The sequence below is a fragment of the Bufo bufo genome, chromosome 10, assembly GCF_905171765.1.
Source record: "Bufo bufo chromosome 10, aBufBuf1.1, whole genome shotgun sequence".
Taxonomy (NCBI): domain Eukaryota; kingdom Metazoa; phylum Chordata; class Amphibia; order Anura; family Bufonidae; genus Bufo; species Bufo bufo.
In genome coordinates this window covers 100297203-100320144 of record NC_053398.1, presented here as the reverse complement: position 1 = coordinate 100320144, position 22942 = coordinate 100297203, and the positions used below count along the sequence as shown (strand labels likewise).

Below are 22942 nucleotides of genomic sequence, written 5' to 3'. Positions count from 1 at the left end.
GGTAGAACTGTACTTGCAAGAAGATGCACTTTACTAAGGATTGCTGTATCTTCATGGCTATTACCTGAATGTGTTTAATTGTAAAGGTAAAAAGACCTATGAGTACTCTGACACATGAAGTGAACACAAGTATAGGCTTACAATCTGTCGAAATTAGATAAATCTCCAGCATTCCCTATACAATATTCCCTCCCCCCCATATCATGGAAAAATAGTGCCATACAATGCACACTCTGTTTAATTGGTCCACCCTTCACTACTTCCTTAAATATGTACACCAGACCATGAACACAAGATGGAAAATAAAAGTGGAATATAGAAACACCTATTAACATGATCAAGAACAAACATCACCATTTTAGTCAAGAGCAAGAGTACACTAAACTATAACACCAATATAACCAGTTATACCGCCATACAGTGACCCCAAAGGCCACCATTAGGTTATTCACCAGAGTCTGCCATCAGGCCAGATGGACTTTGCTGCTAGGGACCCAGGTTACCTCTTCAGACTAGATAACAGTCCTTCCAGAATGACCAGGGAGGTACAAAGGGGAGTCAAGAAGCAGGGACAAAATCAGGAGAGACAGACACAGTTAATGCAGTAAATGAGAGAGAAATCCAGAAGCAGGCCAAGGTCAGTTACCAGGAGAGTCTATATAAGCAGGAACAGCAGCCACAGGGTAAAACAAAAAAAAAGCCAGAGATCCGTTCACCAGAGAAGTCACACAATATAGAGCCTGATGCTCAGCTGTCAATCAAGAATCAGCTGTCTTAAATACCACACCTAGCTCTGGGATTGGACACAGAGTCAGAAGCCTTAGTGGCTTGGTTTCCAATTACACTGTCAGGTCAACCAGCCGGGACCAGGGTGGTGGACATGGAAACCCTCCCAGCACAGCCCAGTATGGTGATCTGGCTGGGAGAATTCCTGACAGGAAGTCTAAAGTATTATCACACTGCAGGCTATACAAGAGAATACAGCACTGATCTGACACAGTCACATCACAAAACATAATTATTTTTAAAGAGGACCTGTCACCTGACTTGTCTGTTTCAGTAAATACTTATATTACCCATGAAATATTTCTTGAGCACATTTTTTAAAATTCTACATTGTGCTGTTCCTATTCCCCATCAGTGATGGCCAGCTCGCAGTGTTCACCAACGAACACATGCGGGCTGCCATCTTGACTCACAAGTCTGGCGATGCACAGGTAAGTCCTTACCTGTGCCTGCTCCACGAGTCAGTGTGAAACAAATACGGTCACCGGGAGCAGGCAGTTCCGAGAACAGCCGCCGGGGGCCTTCATCGGACTGTTCTCGGAACTGCCTGCTCCTGGCGACTGCATTTGTTTCAGACCGGCTCGCGGCGCAGGCACAGGTAAGCGCTTACCTGTGCATCGCCGGACTTGTGAGTCAAGATGGCAGCCCGCATGTATTCGTTGGCGAACACTGCGAACTGGCCATCACTGTTCCCCATGTGTCTCCCAATGGCAGTATCAGACGGTCTGGGGGTACATCCTGTTGGTAAGAGAAATGGTAACACTCAGTTGTCAGGTAGGTTTGTGCAATAGATCAGAACCCTTCCCTCTGGCAGCAGCATTCAATGCCTTCTCTCCCCTACTTGCACTAGCTTTGTCCCTCTTTCTCCTCTCTCCCACTGGCAGCAGTACTGTTGCCCTTCACTCACTGCCACAACTTCAGGAGCATTATTTGCCTAACCACCCCTTCCCCTAATGGGAGTTACATTCCCCCTTCCAACTACATACCCACTGGTAGCAGCGTTCATTCCCTTCTCTCCCCTGCTGGTACTGGTGTTTTCCCTTGTTTACCTTTCCCACTGGCAGCAGTACTATTGCCCATCCCTCCACTGCCACAACTTCAGGAGCATTAGCCATCTAACTACCCCTTCCCCTATTGGTAGTTACATTCCCCCTTCCAACTACTCACCCACTGGTAGCAGCGTCCATTCACTTATCTCCCCTGTTGGCACTAGTGTTCCTCTTTTTCCCTCTCCCACTGGCAGCAGTATTGTTGCCCATCCTACCACTGCATCACCTGCAGGAGCATTAACCGCCTAACCACCCCTTCTCCTAGTGGAATTTACATTCCCCCTTCCAACCTCTTCCCCCACTGGTAGCAGCATTCAGTCCCTTCCCAAAACTCTTCCACAAGCAGTAACATGCTCCCCCAAGCCACCCTTCCCCACTTGCAGCAACATTTCCCCATTCCCACCCATTTAGACAGGAGCACCAGTGATGCTGGAGGTGGAGCTGAGTCAGTAGAGCTCTCCACTCTCTTCTCTTACTTCCTAAGCCATTCAGACTCCGGCTGGTTGCCATTATGGTCATGTTACCATGATGTCACTACAGGCCTTCAGCCCTTCCAGCTCTAGAAACTAAACAGAAAATTCAGGTTTGGCATTATCAGTGCAGTTTCTGCTTTGCCATGGCAGATTGGCCCATCGATTGACCGGCCTAGCAGGAATCTGGAAATTACCACTCTGGACCTGCACCTGATGTTGACATTAATCAGGGTGATGATGGCTCAAACATGGTAAAATACCAGCTTGTTGCATCACACAATGAATATAAGGGCTGAGGTTGTCGAGCTGAGATGCCTGCATACCGTCAGTCCGTTTCACTCAGTTTGTTAGGGAATTGGTGCATGGGTGTTCATGATCAGACTCGGTAGGGTGATGAAGCAGAAATCCTCACAAGTAATGTAGTCACCCAACTGGGGTATGAGGACGAAAGACAAATGAAATTATCTTTGAACGAAACAAGAAAAAGGTGTAAATGTATCAAATAAAGAAAGTGGAATAATGAATGTTAAAATGGCGCTGGTCACAGATGCTGGCACAGTGTAAGCAATGATTAATGGGCCAGTACTTAACATATGAAAGGCAATGAAGAGGCACAAAAATGATCAATGTCAGAGCACTTTAACACTGCTAAAAATTAGGTACGTAGAGGCATAGAAGGCAAATGCAAAGTATAAAGGACAACGAGCGTCACTCTTTGAGAGAAGGAAAGCTGATAAAAGAACTACCTGAGATATGACGGTGTACAGGACTAGAGTTTGATGATGGTCTGGGTCATATGTCTCCATGACGATGAGAATCGCTCCGTGTAACCATGGAAACTGTTGGAGCATAACAGAAGAGAGATATTAAAAATGCCACTTCTATTCAGGACACAAACTGTCTCTTCAAATGATCTCCACAAATAGCATGCATTGGCTTCATCGAAGTCTGTAGCCTCTTCTTCTCTGTTTCTGGGACGTATACCTGGATTTGGAAGATCACACCTAAATATTGATAAATTTAAATCCTTTTTTTTTATCAGTGGTAGCCAATAGCTCTAGGGTCCTCCTATGTAACCATAGAAGCACATTAACTGATATATTAGATAGTTATCTTCTGTTATAGTGCTAATAATAGGACATAAAAGGCATGTAAACAACAAATTGATTTATTATAGATTACAGAACCAATCACAAATCATTGTTTGGAACTGTAAAATTGGTTCTTATTTGGAAGTTACAGAGGGAAAATGTCAAACAACACTGGAAACAAAAACAGAAAATGTCAAGGACGGCAAAAAAAATGCAAAGAAGCCTTTCAAAATTGTGTCAGCTAGTTTGTTAGGAAATGTCAGAGACGAAAAGTTCCATCACTTGTGGATGAACTTCTAATGGCATACGAGAAAATGGTCTGCAGATTATCCCAAACTGCAGAGCCTCTATTCCCAGATGTCTTCCCCATGAATTGTGGCACACTTGGTGACAAACATGGGGAGCATTTTTTCCGGGTATGGCGGTCATTGCGAAGCGTTACAACGGTAAAAGAAGTCCACAATGTTGGCATTTTTACTTCTGGATGATTGGAAGAGACACCCCAGAAACAGAATACAAGAGACAAACAGAATGGAAGCATTCCAGACTTTGAGGGATCCACAAGTGATTATGGTCATCCTAGTTGTGGATCCCCTACATGAAAATGCAGAAAATGCCAGTTGCCATCTCTGAGCAGATGTCCTTTGCGTTGGAACCTTGTTTTGATTGGTCAAGATGGTTGCCATGCTTCGGGCAGAAATTGTCCAGGAGGGTATCTGTTAAGGGATTGATTAGTTGTTATGGCCAAATGATTTCTAGGGTAGGTTTACACCTGCCCCAGCAACCGATTGGCCATTGGTTAGGAAGTTCTTGAGACAGGGTGATGTGGGCTAAAAATTTTGGCAAGTTGGGTCTTTGCTTGTCTTACCTCATCTGCCGGATTCCTGAATCTTCAACTCCCTCCTTTATTGTTTGCTTCTGTTGCTGCCTTTTTTGTTAACCTGTAAATCACCTTTATATTGGAGAGTTTTGCTAGAGCTCGTGCTTATGGCTTATTGTGTTCATTATCAGTATTATATTATTATGATGAGTAATAATTTTTTATATCTATTGCTAAAAATTGTTGGTTGGTTATGAAGTTCTGAGGTTTTTGGCTTACAATTTAACAGTACAGGTTAACTAATAAAGGCCGGGGCCAATTTATTCCTCTGAAGATTTGTGTATGTGTCTTATTTTATAGTTAGGGTTATTAGTTCTTTAATCCCAAGACGTATTTGAGGCATGTACATGCGTTTTCTTTCTGAAAAAAAGAAAATCTCATTAAACTCTGCGTTCTTTCCATTTTCCTCTCTATAACTTCCAAACAAGAACCAATCTCACATTTTCAATGTCCCTTTCGTGTTTAGCAGTCGAAAATTACATAAGATTAGTTAATCATGTCTCTGTTACAAAACCTGTCTTGAACAGTGACCAGTCTACTGGTAGGTACACAACAGAACTTTATTTTGGGATGAGTGGAGTTGAGCCTTCTTTTGCAGTTTTTGGTAGATGAAAGCAGCTGTGATGGGATCATGCTCCAATTTTGAAGTATCAGGACCAGTCAAGTTTCAAGACAACGCTGGATTCTTACAAAAGTGTGCTGGCCACAGCGCAGTTAACTAATAGGCAAGTACCATTAATAAAATTAATATATCAAATGTTTCATTTCTATAATTAATCATTCCAGTTGCTTCACAGGAGTGTTCCAGTAACCCACAAGGTTACAGAGAATTGTTATCCTCTCTTTTTTCACATTGGTACCATTAGCAGGCAATACACCATTTACTGCCAGCCTATGCTAGTTAACAGAATTATTTTACATTACTGAGATGGAAATTAGGAGAATTGCATATACAGTCAGGTCCATAAATATTGGGACACCGACACAATTCTAAAATTTTTGGCTCTATACACCACCACAATGGATTTGAAATGAAACGAACAAGATGTGCTTTAACTGCAGACTGTCAGCTTCAATTTGAGGGTATTTACATCCAAATCAGGTAAACGGTGCAGGAATTACAACAGCTTGCACATGTGCCTCCCAATTTTTAAGGGACCAAAAGTAATGGGTCAGAATAATAATCATAAATCAAACTTCCACTTTTTAATACTTGGTTGCAAATCCTTTGCAGTCAATTACAGCCTGAAGTCTGGAACGCATAGACATCACCAGACGCTGGGTTTCATCCCTGGTGATGCTCTGCCAGGCCTCTACTGCAACTGTCTTCAGTTCCTGCTTGTTCTTGGGGCATTTTCCCTTCAGTTTTGTCTTCAGCAAGTGAAATGCATGCTCAATCGGATTCAGGTCAGGTGATTGACTCGGCCATTGCATAACATTCCACTTATTTCCCTTAAAAAACTCTTTGGTTGCTTTTGCAGTATGCTTTGGGTCATTGTCCATCTGCACTGTGAAGCACCATCCAATGAGTTCTGAAGCATTTGGCTGAATATGAGCAGATAATATTGCCCAAAACACTTCAGAATTCATCCTGCTGCTCTTGTCAGCAGTCACATCATCAATAAATACAAGAGAACCAGTTCCATTGGCAGCCATACATGCCCACGCCATGACACTACCACCACCATGCTTCACTGATGAGGTGGTATGCTTAGGATCATGAGCAGTTCCTTTCCTTCTCCATACTCTTCTCTTCCCATCACTCTGGTACAAGTGGATCTTGGTCTCATCTGTCCATAGGATGTTGCTCCAGAACTGTGAAGGCTTTTTTAGATGTCATTTGGCAAACTCTAATCTGGCCTTCCTGTTTTTGAGGCTCACCAATGGTTTCCATCTTGTGGTGAACCCTCTGTATTCACTCTGGTGAAGTCTTCTCTTGATTGTTGACATTGACACACATACACCTACCTCCTGGAGAGCGTTCTTGATCTGGCCAACTGTTGTGAAGGATGCTTTCTTCACCAGGGAAAGAATTCTTCGGTCATCCACCACAGTTGTTTTCCGTGGTCTTCCGGGTCTTTTGGTGTTGCTGAGCTCACCGCTGCGTTCCTTCTTTTTAAGAATGTTCCAAACAGTTGTTTTGGCCGCGCCTAATGTTTTTGCTATCTCTCTGATGGGTTTGTTTTGTTTTTTCAGCCTAATGATGGCTTGCTTCACTGTTAGTGACAGCTCTTTGGATCTCATCTTGAGAGTTGACAGCAACAGATTCCAAATGCAAATAGCAGACTAGAAATGAACTCTGGACCTTTTATCTGCTCATTGTAATTGGGATAATGAGGGAATAACACACACCTGGCCATGGAACAGCTGAGAAGATAATTGTCCCATTACTTTTGGTCGCTTTACAAGTGGGAGGCACGCATGCAAACTGTTGTGATTCCTACACCGTTCACCTGATTTGGATGTAAATACCCTCAAATTAAAACTGACAGTCTGCAGGTAAAGCACATCTTGTTCGTTTCATTTCAAATCCATTGTGGCGGTGTATAGAGCCAAAAATGTTAGAATTGTGTCGATGTCCCAATATTTATGGACCTGGCTGTAAATTAACCAGATTGTAAATTAACATACACTGCTCAAAAAAATAAAGGGAACACTTAAACAACACAATGTAACTCCAAGTCAATCACACTTCTGTGAAATCAAACTGTCCACTTAGGAAGCAACACTGAGTGACAATTTCACATGCTGTTATGAAAATGGGATAGACAACAGGTGGAAATTATAGGCAATTAGCAAGACACCCCCAATAAAGAAGTGGTTCTGCAGGTGGTGATCACAGACCACTTCTCAGTTCCTATGCTTCCTGGCTGATGTTTTGGTCACTTTTGAATGCTGGCGGTGCTTTCACTCTAGTGGTAGCATGAGACGGAGTCTACAACCCACACAAGTGGCTCAGGTAGTGCAGCTTATCCAGGATGGCACATCAATGCGAGCTGTGGCAAGAAGGTTTGCTGTGTCTGTCAGCGTAGTGTCCAGAGCATGGAGGCGCTACCAGGAGACAGGCCAGTACATCAGGAGACGTGGAGGAGGCCGTAGGAGGGCAACAACCCAGCAGCAGGACCGCTACCTCCGCCTTTGTGCAAGGAGGAACAGGAGGAGCACTGCCAGAGCCCTGCAAAATGACCTCCAGCAGGCCACAAATGTGCATGTGTCTGCTCAAACGGTCAGAAACAGACTCCATGAGGGTGATATCCGATGTCCACAGGTGGGGGTTGTGCTTACAGCCCAACACCGTGCAGGACGTTTGGCATTTGCCAGAGAACACCAAGATTGGCAAATTCGCCACTGGCGCCCTGTGCTCTTCACAGATGAAAGCAGGTTCACACTGAGCACATGTGACAGACGTGACAGTCTGGAGACGCCGTGGAGAACGTTCTGCTGCCTGCAACATCCTCCAGCATGACCGGTTTGGCATTGGGTCAGTAATGATGTGGGGTGGCATTTCTTTGGAGGGCCGCACAGCCCTCCATGTGCTCGCCAGAGGTAGCCTGACTGCCATTAGGTACCGAGATGAGATCCTCAGACCCCTTGTGAGACCATATGCTGGTGCGGTTGGCCCTGGGTTACTCCTAATGCAAGACAATGCTAGACCTCATGTGGCTGGAGTGTGTCAGCAGTTCCTGCAAGACGAAGGCATTGATGCTATGGACTGGCCCGCCCGTTCCCCAGACCTGAATCCAATTGAGCACATCTGGGACATCATGTCTCTCTCTATCCACCAACGTCACGTTGCACCACAGACTGTCCAGGAGTTGGCAGATGCTTTAGTCCAGGTCTGGAAGGAGATCCCTCAGGAGACCGTCCGCCACCTCATCAGGAGCATAGACAGGCATTGTAGGGAGGTCATACAGGCACGTGGAGGCCACACACACTACTGAGCCTCATTTTGACTTGTTTTAAGGACATTACATCAAAGTTGGATCAGCCTGTAGTGTGTTTTTCCACTTTAATTTTGAGTGTGACTCCAAATCCAGACCTCCATGGGTTGAAAAATTTGATTTCCATTTTTAATTTTTGTTTGATTTTGTTGTCAGCACATTCAACTATGTAAAGAACAAAGTATTTCAGAAGAATATTTAATTAATTCAGATCTAGGATGTGTTATTTTTGTGTTCCCTTTATTTTTTTGAGCAGTGTATTAAAGAGTAACTCCTATAATTTCACTACCCCAAAGTAGGGTAAATTGTTATAATGTTGTATTGTTAAGTGAAATCTTAACAGAAGATTTGCTGCATTTGTAAACCCAACAGCATTGTATGGATAAGTCAGGGTTAACACCTTGATTCAAACCCCTTAGATTGCCAGGAGATGTAATTGGGTCTGTCCCCTGTTTAGGGAGAGAGTTTTTCTGTGCTAGCTGAGATGGAGGACAAACATGTGCTTACTCCTAGGCTTGAGCTCAGAAAATCATACCCTCTGTGGTTTTTATAGCGAAAGAACAACTGCTGCATCTGTGTGCAAAAAAGGTCCAGAATCTAGAAGGCCGTGCATTGGAGTCAGTCAGCAAGGTATTGTGCATGTTTAAGGCCGGGAGACCTTACAGCCGTGAAAGAGAACATTGCTACAGAACCCCTCCTGACATGGAGACGGTTTACCAACCGTATATTAAATTTGCACCCCATAGCCAGGGAATTACAGAAACGTAATTGCCAGCCTTGGGTTCTGCAGAAAGAGAGAGACTTTGGAGATGCAGAGAGCAGGAGTACCACAAACCCAATTCTTGCTGCCATCCATATATTGCTATTGGGGAAGATGTGCACTGTGAACTGCTCTTAACTTGACACTGTTGGATGTACTACTACTCCTACCCTACACGTTAGTAAAGAGAGACTTATTTATCTACTACCACTGACCTGGTTACTGACTCCTCAACCATCCACCAGCTACTCCTGCCTCGCACCCTGCCACCAAAGCATCTACAGCGGATCGACTGGAGATTGAAGAGGTGAGTAATGGGTTTTTAGTTTTCTTTTCTATTTTATTTTTATTTTTTTCGAGAACTGGAGAACGCCAAAAAAACAGAATACCCCTTTAATCAGATTTAAACCAATATTTACAGTTTTTTATATGTTACAGAGATTAAAGGGGTTGTGCAGGAATTGGGGGAGGGTTTTGGCGACCCCCACACACACACTTGTCCGGACCTGTTAAGGGAATCGTATTTGCTTCCCGGCGGTAGATCCTCTCTCCTTCTCCTCCCGGCCTGCGATGCTGCATTCCCTTGCGTAAAAAACATCCAGTTTGACGCCGCCTGCAGCCAATCGCTGGCTGCGGCGGTGACCGACTTCCCTTGCATGATGACAAAAGGACACACGACGCAAGGGGGGCCACTCACTGCCGCAGCCAGCGATTGGCTACATTCGACATCAAACCGGATGTTTTCAGCGAGGGACCGCAACAGAGCACCGCAGGCTGGGAGCAGAAGAAGCGAGCCAGGGTCAGGAAGCAGGTAAGTAAGCTTACTTTTACAGGACCAGCCAAGCGCATGGATTTGCCAACCCCCTGCTTCAATTCTCCCATGACCCCTCTAAGATTAGAGTATTATGATTTTGTTGTTTTTGCAGAATTGTAAAATAGTGCAGCGTGATGTATTTCATACTGAAACGTCTATTAGACCAAGAGTAATGTGCAGCATGGATCAACCTTTAATATCCTGCTACCTATAAATTACATCAATTTCCTATACAGTAGTAATATGTGAACCATATAATCCACTGATCTTTCTGACTCTGCCACTGACCCAGACAAATGCTGGTGGCACATTCTCAAATCTGGAGTGACACATTTCCTTGGAATCTTGTAGCAGTCGCTTCTGGTCAGACAGTGAATTTTCTAGCGGGCATGCAAGGACGGCATGTGGAGAGCTCCATGCCAGGCTGACAAATTGCTGCGATTTTTTTGCGCAGTGGGACATTTAAATACTGTGCTAATTACAGAAATGTTATTTCAGAGCTGCTTTTGCCGTGATGCATCTTAGTTAACATAAGTAAGAGTAGAATATTCTTCTACAGTATATAAAGGCAAAGGAGAGTACTTAGATGAATACATGGTACAAGACTGGTTTTAGTTGGGTTTCTAGATGTGATTCATATTAAACTGAACATTCTTTCTTCATCAGACACTGCTATAAGGGATCAGGAATGACCGATGGGTGGCATGAAGATCCTCTACCTACTTACCCTCCAACTAGAAGTTCCACCAAGGACCTGAGGAAGAGCGTAAAGAGCAGTGAGCACACCATATCTATGTGTACCCTTCAATCTAATGGTTGCTGTTAGGCTGGGACTACACAGCTATCTTGGCCTGAACACCCATCCCACGAGCAAAGATCTCTGTGTAGCAGTGCAGCCATTGAACTGAATGGAGTCGCAGAATGACTCGCAAGTTACTATGACCCCAGAACTGCAAAAAATCCAGCAGTGTTGGATGTTTTTGTGATTCTGGGGTGGCACTGCGACCCTATTCAGTTGCATGGCTGCACTGAAACACAACAATCTTGGTTGTGCAAAGATTGCCGTATAACCCCAGCCTAATGGGAATAAAGATGGGGACAGTCGTCTTATGTATACTGATATTTCTACATCAACGTTCCATCATCACCTGGAAGTGAAGTAGAATTGGAACTTTGGTGACCCTGAGGTCTACAACAAGTCTTGATGAGCTCTATGATGGGACCACTTATCCTTAGGAAGGACACTGTGGACAAGATCCCTCAAAGCTCTTTAGAAACATCTACCTTGTCCATAGAGACTACCTATGTGAATAACCAGTCCTTCGATCGCAGTCCATTTAGAATTAGCAAGTACTCGAAGTGGTTAACCATTTTCAAGTTTATGTTGAGTTGAGCTTTAACAAAACTGCTGCATTGACATTTGTAGTAAGGAATGGGTGTGCAGTTTTTGTGGTGGTGTCTGTCTTATTTTCCTTATGCCATTGCCCATAATCCTGTCATACAATGCTAAGCTCTTTATGTGCCCTGAATCTGATGATGATGATCAGACACAGTTCTGCGTTAATCCTGTTGAATGTGTATACTGTGTTTTCTGTGTATTCAGGCTGCTCAGATGTGAAAGAGGAAGGTCTAGAGGCGCAGATTAACCGACTGGCCGAGCTGATCGGGAAACTGGAAAATAAGGTGATTCTTTGTACTGTGGATGTGAATGCGCAGCACAGTGATGGAGATACGGCCAGTGCTATGGCTTATGTGGATTCAGAGGAGCTGTTAACCTTTACACTCTGAATCATTGCACCGCAGAGCTAAAGCAGTTTACTTTCTTGCCATTGCTACCTGAAGTGTATTAATACCTGCTTATAGTGAGAACACAATGAATAGCTGATTCTTTATGTTCCATCACAATGTGTTCCCCGAGCCTGACACCTGGTTACCCTGGCATATCGCAGGTGCCACCAGGCAGACTGTGCGGCTTACACGTTTAACAGTGCCACCCTTGTATAAAGGCTTTGTCTGGTATTGCAGTTCAGACACTTTCTTAGTTATCCTTTTTAAACAAAAACATTACTCACACGCGGCCCCTGCTCCCATTCATTTCTATAGGGCAGAGGGAAATAGCCGAGCCAGCGCAAGGTCCGGAGGGGAAGACGCCCTGCGGGGAACACGGAGTGGCGACGTTGTAACACAGGGAGTTTGAGACGGATAGTATGATTCTTTTTCATTATTAATAGTTTTCCTGCCTTTTTAATACTGACTCAGACAATCCCTTAAATCAGTCCACGATTTTGGACCCAGAAGGTGGAAAGTCACTTTTAGTTGCCAACTTATAAAAGAGCTTTTAAGCTACATTGACGTGTGCATTGTACTTTTATCTGCAGCGTTTGATAGTATTTTAGCCCTCAGAAGCAGGAGAAATGATGTGTTTGGGTAAAGCCATCAGATTGCGCTGTATATCCATTAGCCGAGCGGAACAGATAATTGCTGGTTGGCTTTCTGTAACCTTTCTTTGATATGAATTTTACACTTAGCAGCTTATTTAAGTGAAACCCATAGTTGATCACCTCAGGAGCGCACACTGTCCATAATCTCTATTATTCTAGATGGCGGGTGAGCACTATGCAGTATTTAGATAAAAGGCTTGATCAGCACTGGAACGTGCACTCTGCGGTGTAAATTTGTTAGGCTGCTAATAGTGGTGGTAGTGTTACTGAGGATATTTAACTATACATCCTTAGTCTAGGAAAAAAGCTGACCTAAGAGCTTGGTATATGGACAGATCATTATATCATTTACTTATAATGAAAATTGAGGCACTCAGGTTTAGGTTTTTGCAATCAAAACTTTTTTATTTTTTCAAGTTTTTGCAGTATTTTCATCCAAAAAGCCCAATTAGATCCTTGGTGCAAACAGTATATTTAAGACCAGACGTTTCGGTCATTTCAGACCTTCATCAGTGGTCACATTTTTTTATCTGTTCTGAAGGAGAGGCATGGGCCCATACATTTAAGACACGGGCAGGCGAGACGGAACGCCGTACATCCAAGCCCTGATGTCCATGCCTCTCCTTCAGAACAGATAAAAAAATGTGACCACTGATGAAGGTCTGAAATGACCAAAACGTCTGGTCTTAAATATACTGTTTGCACCAAGGATCTAATTGGGCTTTTTGGATGAAAATACTGCAAAAACTTGAAAAAATAAAAAAGTTTTGATTGCAAAAACCTAAACCTGAGAGCCTCAATTTTCATTACATGTATACTGGCTGTTCGCAGCCCTTGATTGGCACCAGGGACATTTGAATTGAGTGCGGTTCTCCATCCTATTCATTATATCATTTACTTAAGCATTAAAGGGGCTATCATGGAAAAGATAATGATGACCTATCCTCAGGATAGCAATAAATAAGTGCAGAAGCAGCACCACACGGTCCTTTCTGATGTATTCTTGTAGATGCAACAGCTTCACCAATGGCCCTGGATCCAACGGCCAGAACATATAGATGAATAGAAACAGTATCGGCAGCATCTCACATCATCCACTTTATTGAGACTTCAAAGCAATGATACACATAGCAGCAACATTTCGGCTGATAAACAGCCTTTGTCAAGCAAAGGCTGTTTATCAGCCAAAACGTTGCTGCTATGTGTATCATTGCTTTGAAGTCTCAATAAAGTGGATGATGTGAGATGCTGCCGATACCGTTTCTATTCATCTATCCTCAGGATAGGTCATCGTTATCACATCAGCGGGGGTCTGAGTCCCAGCACCCCACTGATCAGCTGTTTCGGGGGTGCTAGAGCTCTAGTCAGCAATGCAGGCTCCTGGCAGCTTTCGAAGCACAGCGCCGTACATGATATAGTGGCTGTGCTTGGTATTGCAGCTCAGTCCCATTGACTTGAATTGGGCTGAGCGGCAACTAGGCCGATGTACAGTGACATGACTGACCTAGGAAAAGGCCGAAGTGCTCACAGAGTGCCCGGCCTCTTCTAACAGCTTACCCGGTACCCCGCTAATCTGATATTGATGACCTGTCCTGAGGTCATCATTATCTTTTGTAACAGACACCGCCAAAGTGATCATAGAAACATAGAATGTGTCGGCAGGTAAGAACCATTTGGCCCATCTAGTGCCCAATATACTGAATACTATGGCCCTATCTTATATGAAGGATGGCCTTATGCCTATCCCATGCATGCTTAAACTCCTTCACTGTATTTGCAGCTACCACTTATGCAGGAAGGCTATTCCATGCATCCACTACTCTCTCAGTAAAGTAATACTTCCTGATATTACTTTTAAACCTTTGCCCCTCTAATTTAAAACTATGCCCTCTTGTAGCAGTTTTTCTTCTTTTAAATATTCTTTCCTCTTTTACCTTGTTGATTCCCTTTATGTATTTAAAAGTTTCTTTCTTCCAAGCTATACATGTTAAGATCCTTTAACCTTTCCTGGTAAGTTTTATCCTGCAATCCATGTACTAGTTTAGTAGCTCTTCTCTGAACTCTCTCCAAAGTATCAATATCCTTCTGGAGATATGGTCTCCAGTACTGCACACAATACTCCAAATGAGGTCTCACTAGTGCTCTGTAGAGCGGCATGAGCACCTCCCTCTCTCTACTGGTAATGCCTCTCCCTATACACCCAAGCATTCTGCTAGCATTTCCTGCTGCTCTATGACATTGTCTTCCTACCTTTAAGTCTTCTGAAATAATGACCCCTAAATCCCTTTCCTCAGATACTGAGGTTAGGACTGGATCGCTGATTTTATATTCTGCTCTTGGGTTTTTACGCCCCAGGTGCATTATCTTGCACTTATCAACATAAAATTTTAGTTGCCACATTTTTGACCATTTCTCTAGTTTGCCTAAATCCTTTTCCATTTGGTGTATCCCTCCAGGAACATCAACCCTGTTACAAATCTTTGTGTCATCAGCAAAAAGACACACCTCACCATCAAGGCATTCTGCAATTTTGCTGATAAAGATATTAAACAATATGGGTCCCAGAACAGATCCCTGAGATACCCCACTGGTAACAAGACCATGGTCTGAATTTACTCCATTGACTACAACCCTCTGTTGTCTGTCATTCAGCCACTGCCTAATCTATTCAACAATATGGGAGTCCAAGCACAAAGACTGTAATTTATTGATAAGTCTTCTATGTGGGACAGTATCAAAAGCCTTACTAAAGTCTAGATAAGTGATGTCTACTGCACCTCCACCATCTATTATTTTAGTCACCCAATCAAAAAAATCAATAAGATTAGTTTGACATGATCTCCCTGAAGTAAACCCATGCTGTTTTTCATCTTTCAATCCATGGGATTTTAGATGTTCCACAATACTCTCCTTAAGTATGGTTTCCATTAATTTCCCCACTATTGATGTCAGGCTTACTGGCCTATAGTTGCCCGATTCCTCCCTACTACCTTTCTTGTGAATGGGCACACCATTTGCTAATTTCCAATCTTTTGGGACGACTCCTGTTACCAGTAATTGGTTAAATAAATCTGTTAATGGTTTTGCTAGTTCACCGCTAAGCTCTTTTAATAGCTTTGGGTGTATCCCATCAGGCCCCTGTGACTTATTTGTATTAATTTTAGACAGCTGACTTAGAACCTCTTCCTCTGTAAAGACACATGCATCAAAAGATTAATTAGTCTTCCTTCCTAACTGAGGTCCTTTTCCTTCATTTTCCTTCGTAAAAATTTAACAGAAGTATTCATTGAGGCAGTCAGCTAGTTCTTTATCTTCTTCCATATACCTACCTCCTTTTGTTTTTAATTTGGTAATTCCTTGTTTTAGTTTCCTTTTTTCATTTATGTATCTGAAGAATGTCTTATCGCCTTTTTTCACTGACTTAGCTAATTTCTCTTCTGCCTGTGCATTTGAAGCTCTTATAACTTGCTTGGCGTCTCTCTGCCTAATCTTATAAATTTGCCTGTCATCCTCGCTTTTTTTTTTTATATATATAATTACTAAATGCTATCTTTTTGTTTTTAATGATTTTGGCCACTTCTGCTGAGTACCACAGTGGTCTCTTCCTTTTTTTGCTTTTACCGACGAGCCTAATGCAATTATCTGTTGCCTTCAATAGTGCCACTTTTAAGTAGTCCCATTTCTCCCGGACTCCATTGAAACTGTTCCAATCTGATAGGGACTCGTATACCTCTAATCTAATTTTAGAAAAGTCGGTTTTTCTAAAATCTAAAACTTTTGTTTTTGTGTGGTGTGACTCAGTCACTGTACTTATAGTAAACCACACTGACTGGTGATTACTAGATCCCAAGCTTTTCCCTACAATAATATCAGATACCAAATTCCCATTTGTGAATACTAAATCTAAAATGGCCTCCTTCCGGGTTGGCTCCTCCACTACTTGCTGTAGAGATAATCCCAGTAGGGAATTTAGAATATCTGTACTCCTGGCAGAACTAGCTATTTTGGTTTTCCAGTTTACACCAGGAAGATTAAAGTCTCCCATAAAGATAACTTCCCCTTTAAATGTCATTTTAGCTATTTCCTCAACTAGTAGATCATCTAATTCTTTGACTTGGCTAGGTGGTCTATATATCACACCTACACGAGTTACCTTATGATTATCAAGCTGCAACGTAACCCAAACTAACTCTAAATTGGTCTTGCTAACTTGTATTAAATTAGGTTTTATGCTATCTTTCACATACAGGCCACCCCTCCCCCTTTCTTGTTTTCTCTGTCTTTCCTATATAGAGAGAACATACAGAAATACAGTTATTATCACTGGGAAAACTAGCAACAAAACAGAGGGAATAAACCCCCAAAACACTGTAACTTATCGATCAAAACTTAACTTTTACTAGTCTGGTATAAAATACTCAAATATAACACACAAGTTAAACTTACGGAAGTGCTGGACAGTGTGCCAGTGCACGTAAAAACGAATGGTCTTACCAGATGCAGCCTGTATAGTTTGAGGCAAGCGAGAGGGATTGTTCAGAGGGGTAGAGCTGGGTGATAACCCTAGTGTGCCCCTACTTGGCCACCCCTCTGGACCGTCCCTAATCATAGCTAGGATACCCTGTTGCAGCCCTAATGCAAGTGGTTTAAGCTCTGCGTTGGTGCTGTAAATGGTAGAGATGGGGGATCCCAGATGAAACGAGATTGGTGCTGACGCGTTTCTGTTGGATGGTTTGTCCAATTTCATCAGCAGACACAAATGAGACTAATGGCCTCAATGCTAGTGATCAAGAGAATCCACCTAGGTGTTTCAGGTGGACTGAACAGCAGATGCTTACACCTAAGAGCGTATGGCTACCTAGAGGGATCTAAGGTACAGTGTTTTGGGGTTTATTCCCTCTGTTTTGTTGCATCATTATCTTTTTCCAGATAACCCATTTAAGAGATACTCCAGTGACATTTAAGGCATATTCACAGAATATGTCGGATAAGTGGTGGGTCCCACCTTTTGGTCAGAAGAACATGAGTTGACAATCCAGGACGGCTTTAAATATGGGAAAACAGGAAGAGATGGCCGTGCACAAGCGCATGTTCAGTTGTCCTCTACTCCTTTTTGTAGCTGCCATCTACCCCTTTTACATTGTGGAGCATAGGTCACAGAAGCCTGTCTACCAAACATTTGTGACATACTACACTGGTGCGTGAAAGTTTGTGAACCCTTCTGAATATTCTATATTTCTGCATAAAACTACATCAGATTTTCACACAAGTTCTAGAAGTGGATAAAGATAACCAAATGAAAGAAATGAATCAAAATATTAGACTTGGTAATTTATTTATTCATTGAGGAAAATGATCCAATATCAAGTGTTTGTGAGTAGCAAAAGTATGTGAACCTTTAGGGTTAGCAGATAACTTTTAAAACTATTAAAATAGTCAGATGTTTTCAATCGATGGGATGACAATCTGGTGTGTGCGGGTGACCTGTTTTATTTAAAGAACAGAGATCTATCAGCCTGATCTTCACAACACGTTTGTAGACATGTATCATGGCACAAACAAAAGAGATTTCTGAGGAGTATGTGACTGTAAATAATATAATAATGATGACCAACATGGGTTTACCACAGAAGTTGTCAGACTAGCCTGATTTGTTTTTATGAGGAGGTGAGTAGAAGCCTGGACAGAGGGGCGGCTGTGAATGTAGTTTTCTTGGACTTTGTAATGGCATTTGATACTGTCCCTTAAAGACCCTCATAGGTAAAAATATGGTCTACAGGACTAGAACGTATAGTTCTAATTGGATTGAAAACAGGGCCGAAGGACGTGTCCAGAGACTTGTGGTCAGTGATTCCTATTCAGAATGGTCCCGGGTTATAAGTGGTGTACCCCAAGGTTCAGTGCTGGGCCCTTTATTATTGAATTTATTTATTAATGATATCGAGGATGGGATTAATAGCACCAATTCTATTTTTCCAGATGACACCAAGCTATGTAGTGCTGTGCAGTCTATGGAAGATGTCCATAAAATAGTAGCTGACTTGGACACTGAGTTATTGGGCATCAACTTGGCAAATGAGGTTCAATGTGGTTAAATGTAACGTTATGTATCATTATGTATTAATAATCTTTGCTTCATATGTCCTAGGGGAGTCACTTCTAGAGAAGGATTTGGGTGTACTTGTAGATCATTGACTAAATAACAGCTCAATGTCAATCAGCTGCTTCTAAGGCATGTATTAAAAAAGGCATGGACTCACAGGCCTTTAGCCAGATTTTTCCATAACTTGGACAACCCCTTTAATACGTGACAATGACCAAGTATAGAGATTTAGATAGATTCGATTATTAGATAGATAGATCAAAAAAAGGTACTCCACGGCACTCCAAAAAGTAAAATAAATGTGACTTATTCACCAACGCAACGTTTTGTGCTTGAGAAATGTTCCAGTGTGCGGACCGAAACGTTGCTGTCACGAGTTAGAGATCCAGCGAAAGACCTCTGCATCGTCAAGCAATAAACAAATGGAAATCAGGTACAGACACACAAGAGTTTATTGCACAAACAAAAACCAGGGAAGGCAGCACAGACAAAACATGAGCTCTATGTACTGTCAGCACAGTGGGAGAAAACCGCCACTGCGCCACTGTCTAGTAATAATGCAGAGGAGCGTGACTAAGCAACTCCTGGTATTCACTAGGGCCCCAGATGGTAGGGTTAGACTTTGCAGCAGGAGGTTGCCAGGGTCCACTCCAGAGCGTGAACTAGACAGTGACAGCAAGAACGAACAGACAACAGGTACCAGAAGGTACCGACGGCACATAGGCAAACAAATACAAACAGGGCAACTAATAACACAAGCAGGAGTACATAGCAAGGAAACAGGAGTGACAATGAGCAGAGGAGGACTTGCTCCACCAGAAGTAAACTGCATGGCCTTGCCCATGGCACTCTGCTGCAAAGAAAGCTGCAGCAAGAGCTTGCTGAACACAATATCCCCTAAAGCAGAGACAGAACCCTCCATACGGAGGAACGAATATGAAATAGAGGAAGACAGGCACAATACAAGATAGGCAAGACAAATAAGGGCAGAGGCATAAAGACATAACAATAAACACAGGGGAACTCAAACATAACTGGCAATCCTGATAACAGAAACACAGGAGAAAGGACGACAATGAACAAGAAGGCGAACTCACAGAACACAGACAGACACAGATGCCATGGGTCAGCAGCATGGGAGACAAAATACAAACTAAGAAAAGGACAGGACAAACACATACAAGAAGAGCTGACCCAGAACTAAGGGAAAATCAGGCTAATATACAGATTCCTTGAGTGCAGCAGAGAGGCCACACCCATGGAGCAGACAGAGAGGATTAACTCCTAATAGGCACACAGAGGAGTGAACCCATAAAGAACCACAAGCAACACACAGGAACGGAGCTGCAGCGAGAGCATAAACAGAAGGTCACAGCCAGAGGTAACGACTGTGACAGTTGCATTGGTGAATAAAAGTCACATTTATTTTACTTTTTGGAGTGCCGTGGAGTACCTTTTTTATGTTTTTGGAGATTGGATCGCTCCAACAGCTGCTGGCACCCAACCTTCATTTGAGCTGCAGTGCCATCCACATGCTTTGAATCATCTCTGTAGATAGATACATAGACAGACACATCAGAAAATTCGATGGAAGGAAAGCAGAGAAGTGGTTGTGCCGGAAAATTGGGGGTCTGGACTGATTTTTAATTAATATGTGACAATGAACAAGGATGGATGGATAGATAATTAGATAGATTAGATATATTGATTAGATAATTGATTAGATAGTAGGTTTCCTCCCACACGCCAAAGAGCTACTGATAGGGAACTTAGATTGTGAGCCCCATTGTGAGGCTACTGTCTGTAAAGCGCTGCAGAATATAGGATATTTATACAGTAATTTATATAGTCAAGCTATGTGTTCTTGGTAGATTGTTGCTTTGTGGCTAATGTTTGATTTGAGAAGATAGGAATTGCTTTGAGATGGTGACCCTTGCTCTGCAGAGCAGAAGGAGCATCCAGGTGGAATCTCAGCTAACCAGAGGGCACAGGCTCAGATGTCTTCTGTATAATGAGAGCCCTCTTGGTCTCGTAGATGGTAGCAGAGGATTTGTGCTGCTTCTGGTTTTCAGTCTAATCATTAAATTCTTTCTTCTGATTCTCAATTTTTCTTCTTTGACTGTGATTATTTCTCTGCCTCTTTCACCTCTCCTTCCAATTGCAGAAAACTGTAAATAATCATAACCCTCATGGCACTCTCTGAGAGACAGCATGTATCCTCAGGATAATTGGAGTTTTTGATGTAAAACGGATCGTATTAAAAGGTCACTCTAATTGAATGCAGCTTAAGGAACTCTCCGCAAGACACAGGATTGTGGTGTTAGACTGGCCAGGGCCTCATATTATAATGATATCGCCAAGAGTTACCTCAAGCATTAGAGGGGGTTTGACATTCAGCTTAGCCAGCGAGAGAGCATTGTTATAAGCATTCAGCTCTGCTCTGTTCTCGTGCTACTGTAATGTAAATGAATATAATGAGAGGTAGACTCACATTATAACATAAATTGATTCTGTGAAGAACAGATATATGTAACAGATGCAGAGGTGGAACAATGTCTAACTTTTACCTACATCTCCTGCCATTATTGGATCTTTCCCTCTCCAAGTTCTGAGGCTCCCACCTACGCAAGCTTGGGTAAAAGGACAACTCTGACAAATGTTACATTATTATTATCCATTAGCAAGTCATAGACCTCATAATGGATTCTATTACTATAGGATTGTTTCATAAGCAGCAGGTGACACCAGCAGACCTCTGAACTATTTGGCTGGTGGCTAAAGAGCGAGAAGGCCAGTGTCCATCATGGAGCATTGGTTGTTAGTGTGTCGTCTTCTTATTTCTGTTATTGTTTCCTATTGAACTTACCCTAAGCCGGCCAAATACTGTGCAAATTTGCATCTGTATCAGTCAGCAGCTGTCCATCCGCTATTTTAAAAAGAGTCTCATGTTGCCTGGCATCTCCATGTGTTCAGTCAATCCTAGGAAAAAAAGACTTTTTATGATATGTAAATTACCATCTATAAATCACTGCGTAAGGTGCACCACAATGATATGCAACTGACAACACTGGCTATTCCCTCAAGCTGATGTTAAGAACTGAGACTTTAGCCAATGTATTCCTGTCAGGAACACATCGGAGCCCTTGTGCACCACCGTCAAGGTATCTCAGTGTGGCATGGTTCCTACCACTAGACTACCTACGGTGTGTGAACACGGTCTGAAAGGTGCTGAGATACAACTTACAGCCAAGCTCCCACATGAGATCACTCATGTAGTGGGGGAGATGCTAAGGCTGTAAGCCCCCCCTATAACAGGCCATGTGACACAGGATGCCGTTGTGGTGCATGTGGTCCACTGCTGACATCTTCCATTGTATGCATTTTTGCTAGGGATTGCCGTTAGCAACAGATCACATGCAGAGGACTTGCTTCCCCGGTTATAAACACGCCACAGTGTTTGGGGTTTTTGAGCATTTCCTCCCATTTAGACCACTTTATTTCAGTTTTTTTTTATTTATTACCATCTAGGTGCAATTAGGGCAGTGCCATTGCACCCAGAAGCTCCTGGACCGTCTTCTATGCTGTGTCCCCACTGCAGTGATGTACCAGCCAGGCAATCCATGAAATCTCACAGAATTGTACATGCTTGGTAAAGGGATGGAGACCGCCTGGCAGATGGGCAGTCTTCCCTTTGCTACACATCCTGTGAGACTTGAAGGACTGCATGGCCAGTACATGATAGTGGTGGGGGCGTGGCCTGTAAGATGGGGTGGAGCCTCCTCATTGCACCTAGGGGGGCATTTACATATTATAAAAAGTATTTTTTTCTAGGATCGACAGACCACATGGGGAAGCCAGAGGCTTACTAATGTCCGGATGGACAGCTGACGACCGTTTGACATAGTGGTATGTGAGGACAGATGCCCTCTAAGACTGCAAAACTTAGAACTGCAGTTCTACGAACTTAAACTTGAATCGCCATGGTTCGGGTCAGAAGAACTGCTGGGAGATCCAAGCTTGCAATTGTAATAAAAGGCGATATGCCGCTGTATTCTTTGCACGTGCAAAATATGTTGGATTGTTAAATATGACAAATTATTCTGAGGTTGTATTCACACACAGAATTTTTCCTGAAAAAAAAACTTTTTTTCATGCAGCTTTTTGAGCCAGAGCCATAAGTGGATTCATGAGGAATGGGAAATATGAAGAAAGGACTGCTCCGCCTGAGCCAGAAGTGGATTCACGAGGAGTGGGAAATACAGGTGAAACTCGAAAAATTAGAATATCGTGCAAAGTTCATTTATTTCAGTAATGCAACTTAAAAGGTGAAACTAACACATGAGATAGACTCATTACATGCAAAGCGAGATATGTCAAGCCTTTATTTGTGATAATTTGGATGATTATGGCTCACAGCTTATGAAACCCCAAAGTTACAATTTTGAGGTACCCTTTGCTCAGGGGGTATGGATTAATTAGCTGACTAGAGTGTGACACTTTGAGCCTAGAATATTGAACCTTTTCACAAAATTCAAATTTTAAGCTGCATTAACGCAATTCCTTTTAATTTGCACTACTGAAATAAATGGACTTTTTTGGAGTTT

The 22942-nt window shown here is 42.8% G+C and overlaps 1 protein-coding gene across 1 annotated transcript in view; it reads left to right on the top strand.

Moving 5' to 3' along the window:
• The window catches only part of NECAB2 (N-terminal EF-hand calcium binding protein 2), a 209332-nt gene that overhangs the window by 170583 nt on the left and 15807 nt on the right, over window positions 1-22942 (top strand). The window contains exons 7-8 of the mRNA XM_040409577.1: window positions 10461-10570; window positions 11398-11477. Of these exons, the coding sequence (XP_040265511.1) occupies window positions 10461-10570; window positions 11398-11477 (190 nt within the window). The remainder of the gene's footprint in view (window positions 1-10460; window positions 10571-11397; window positions 11478-22942) is intronic.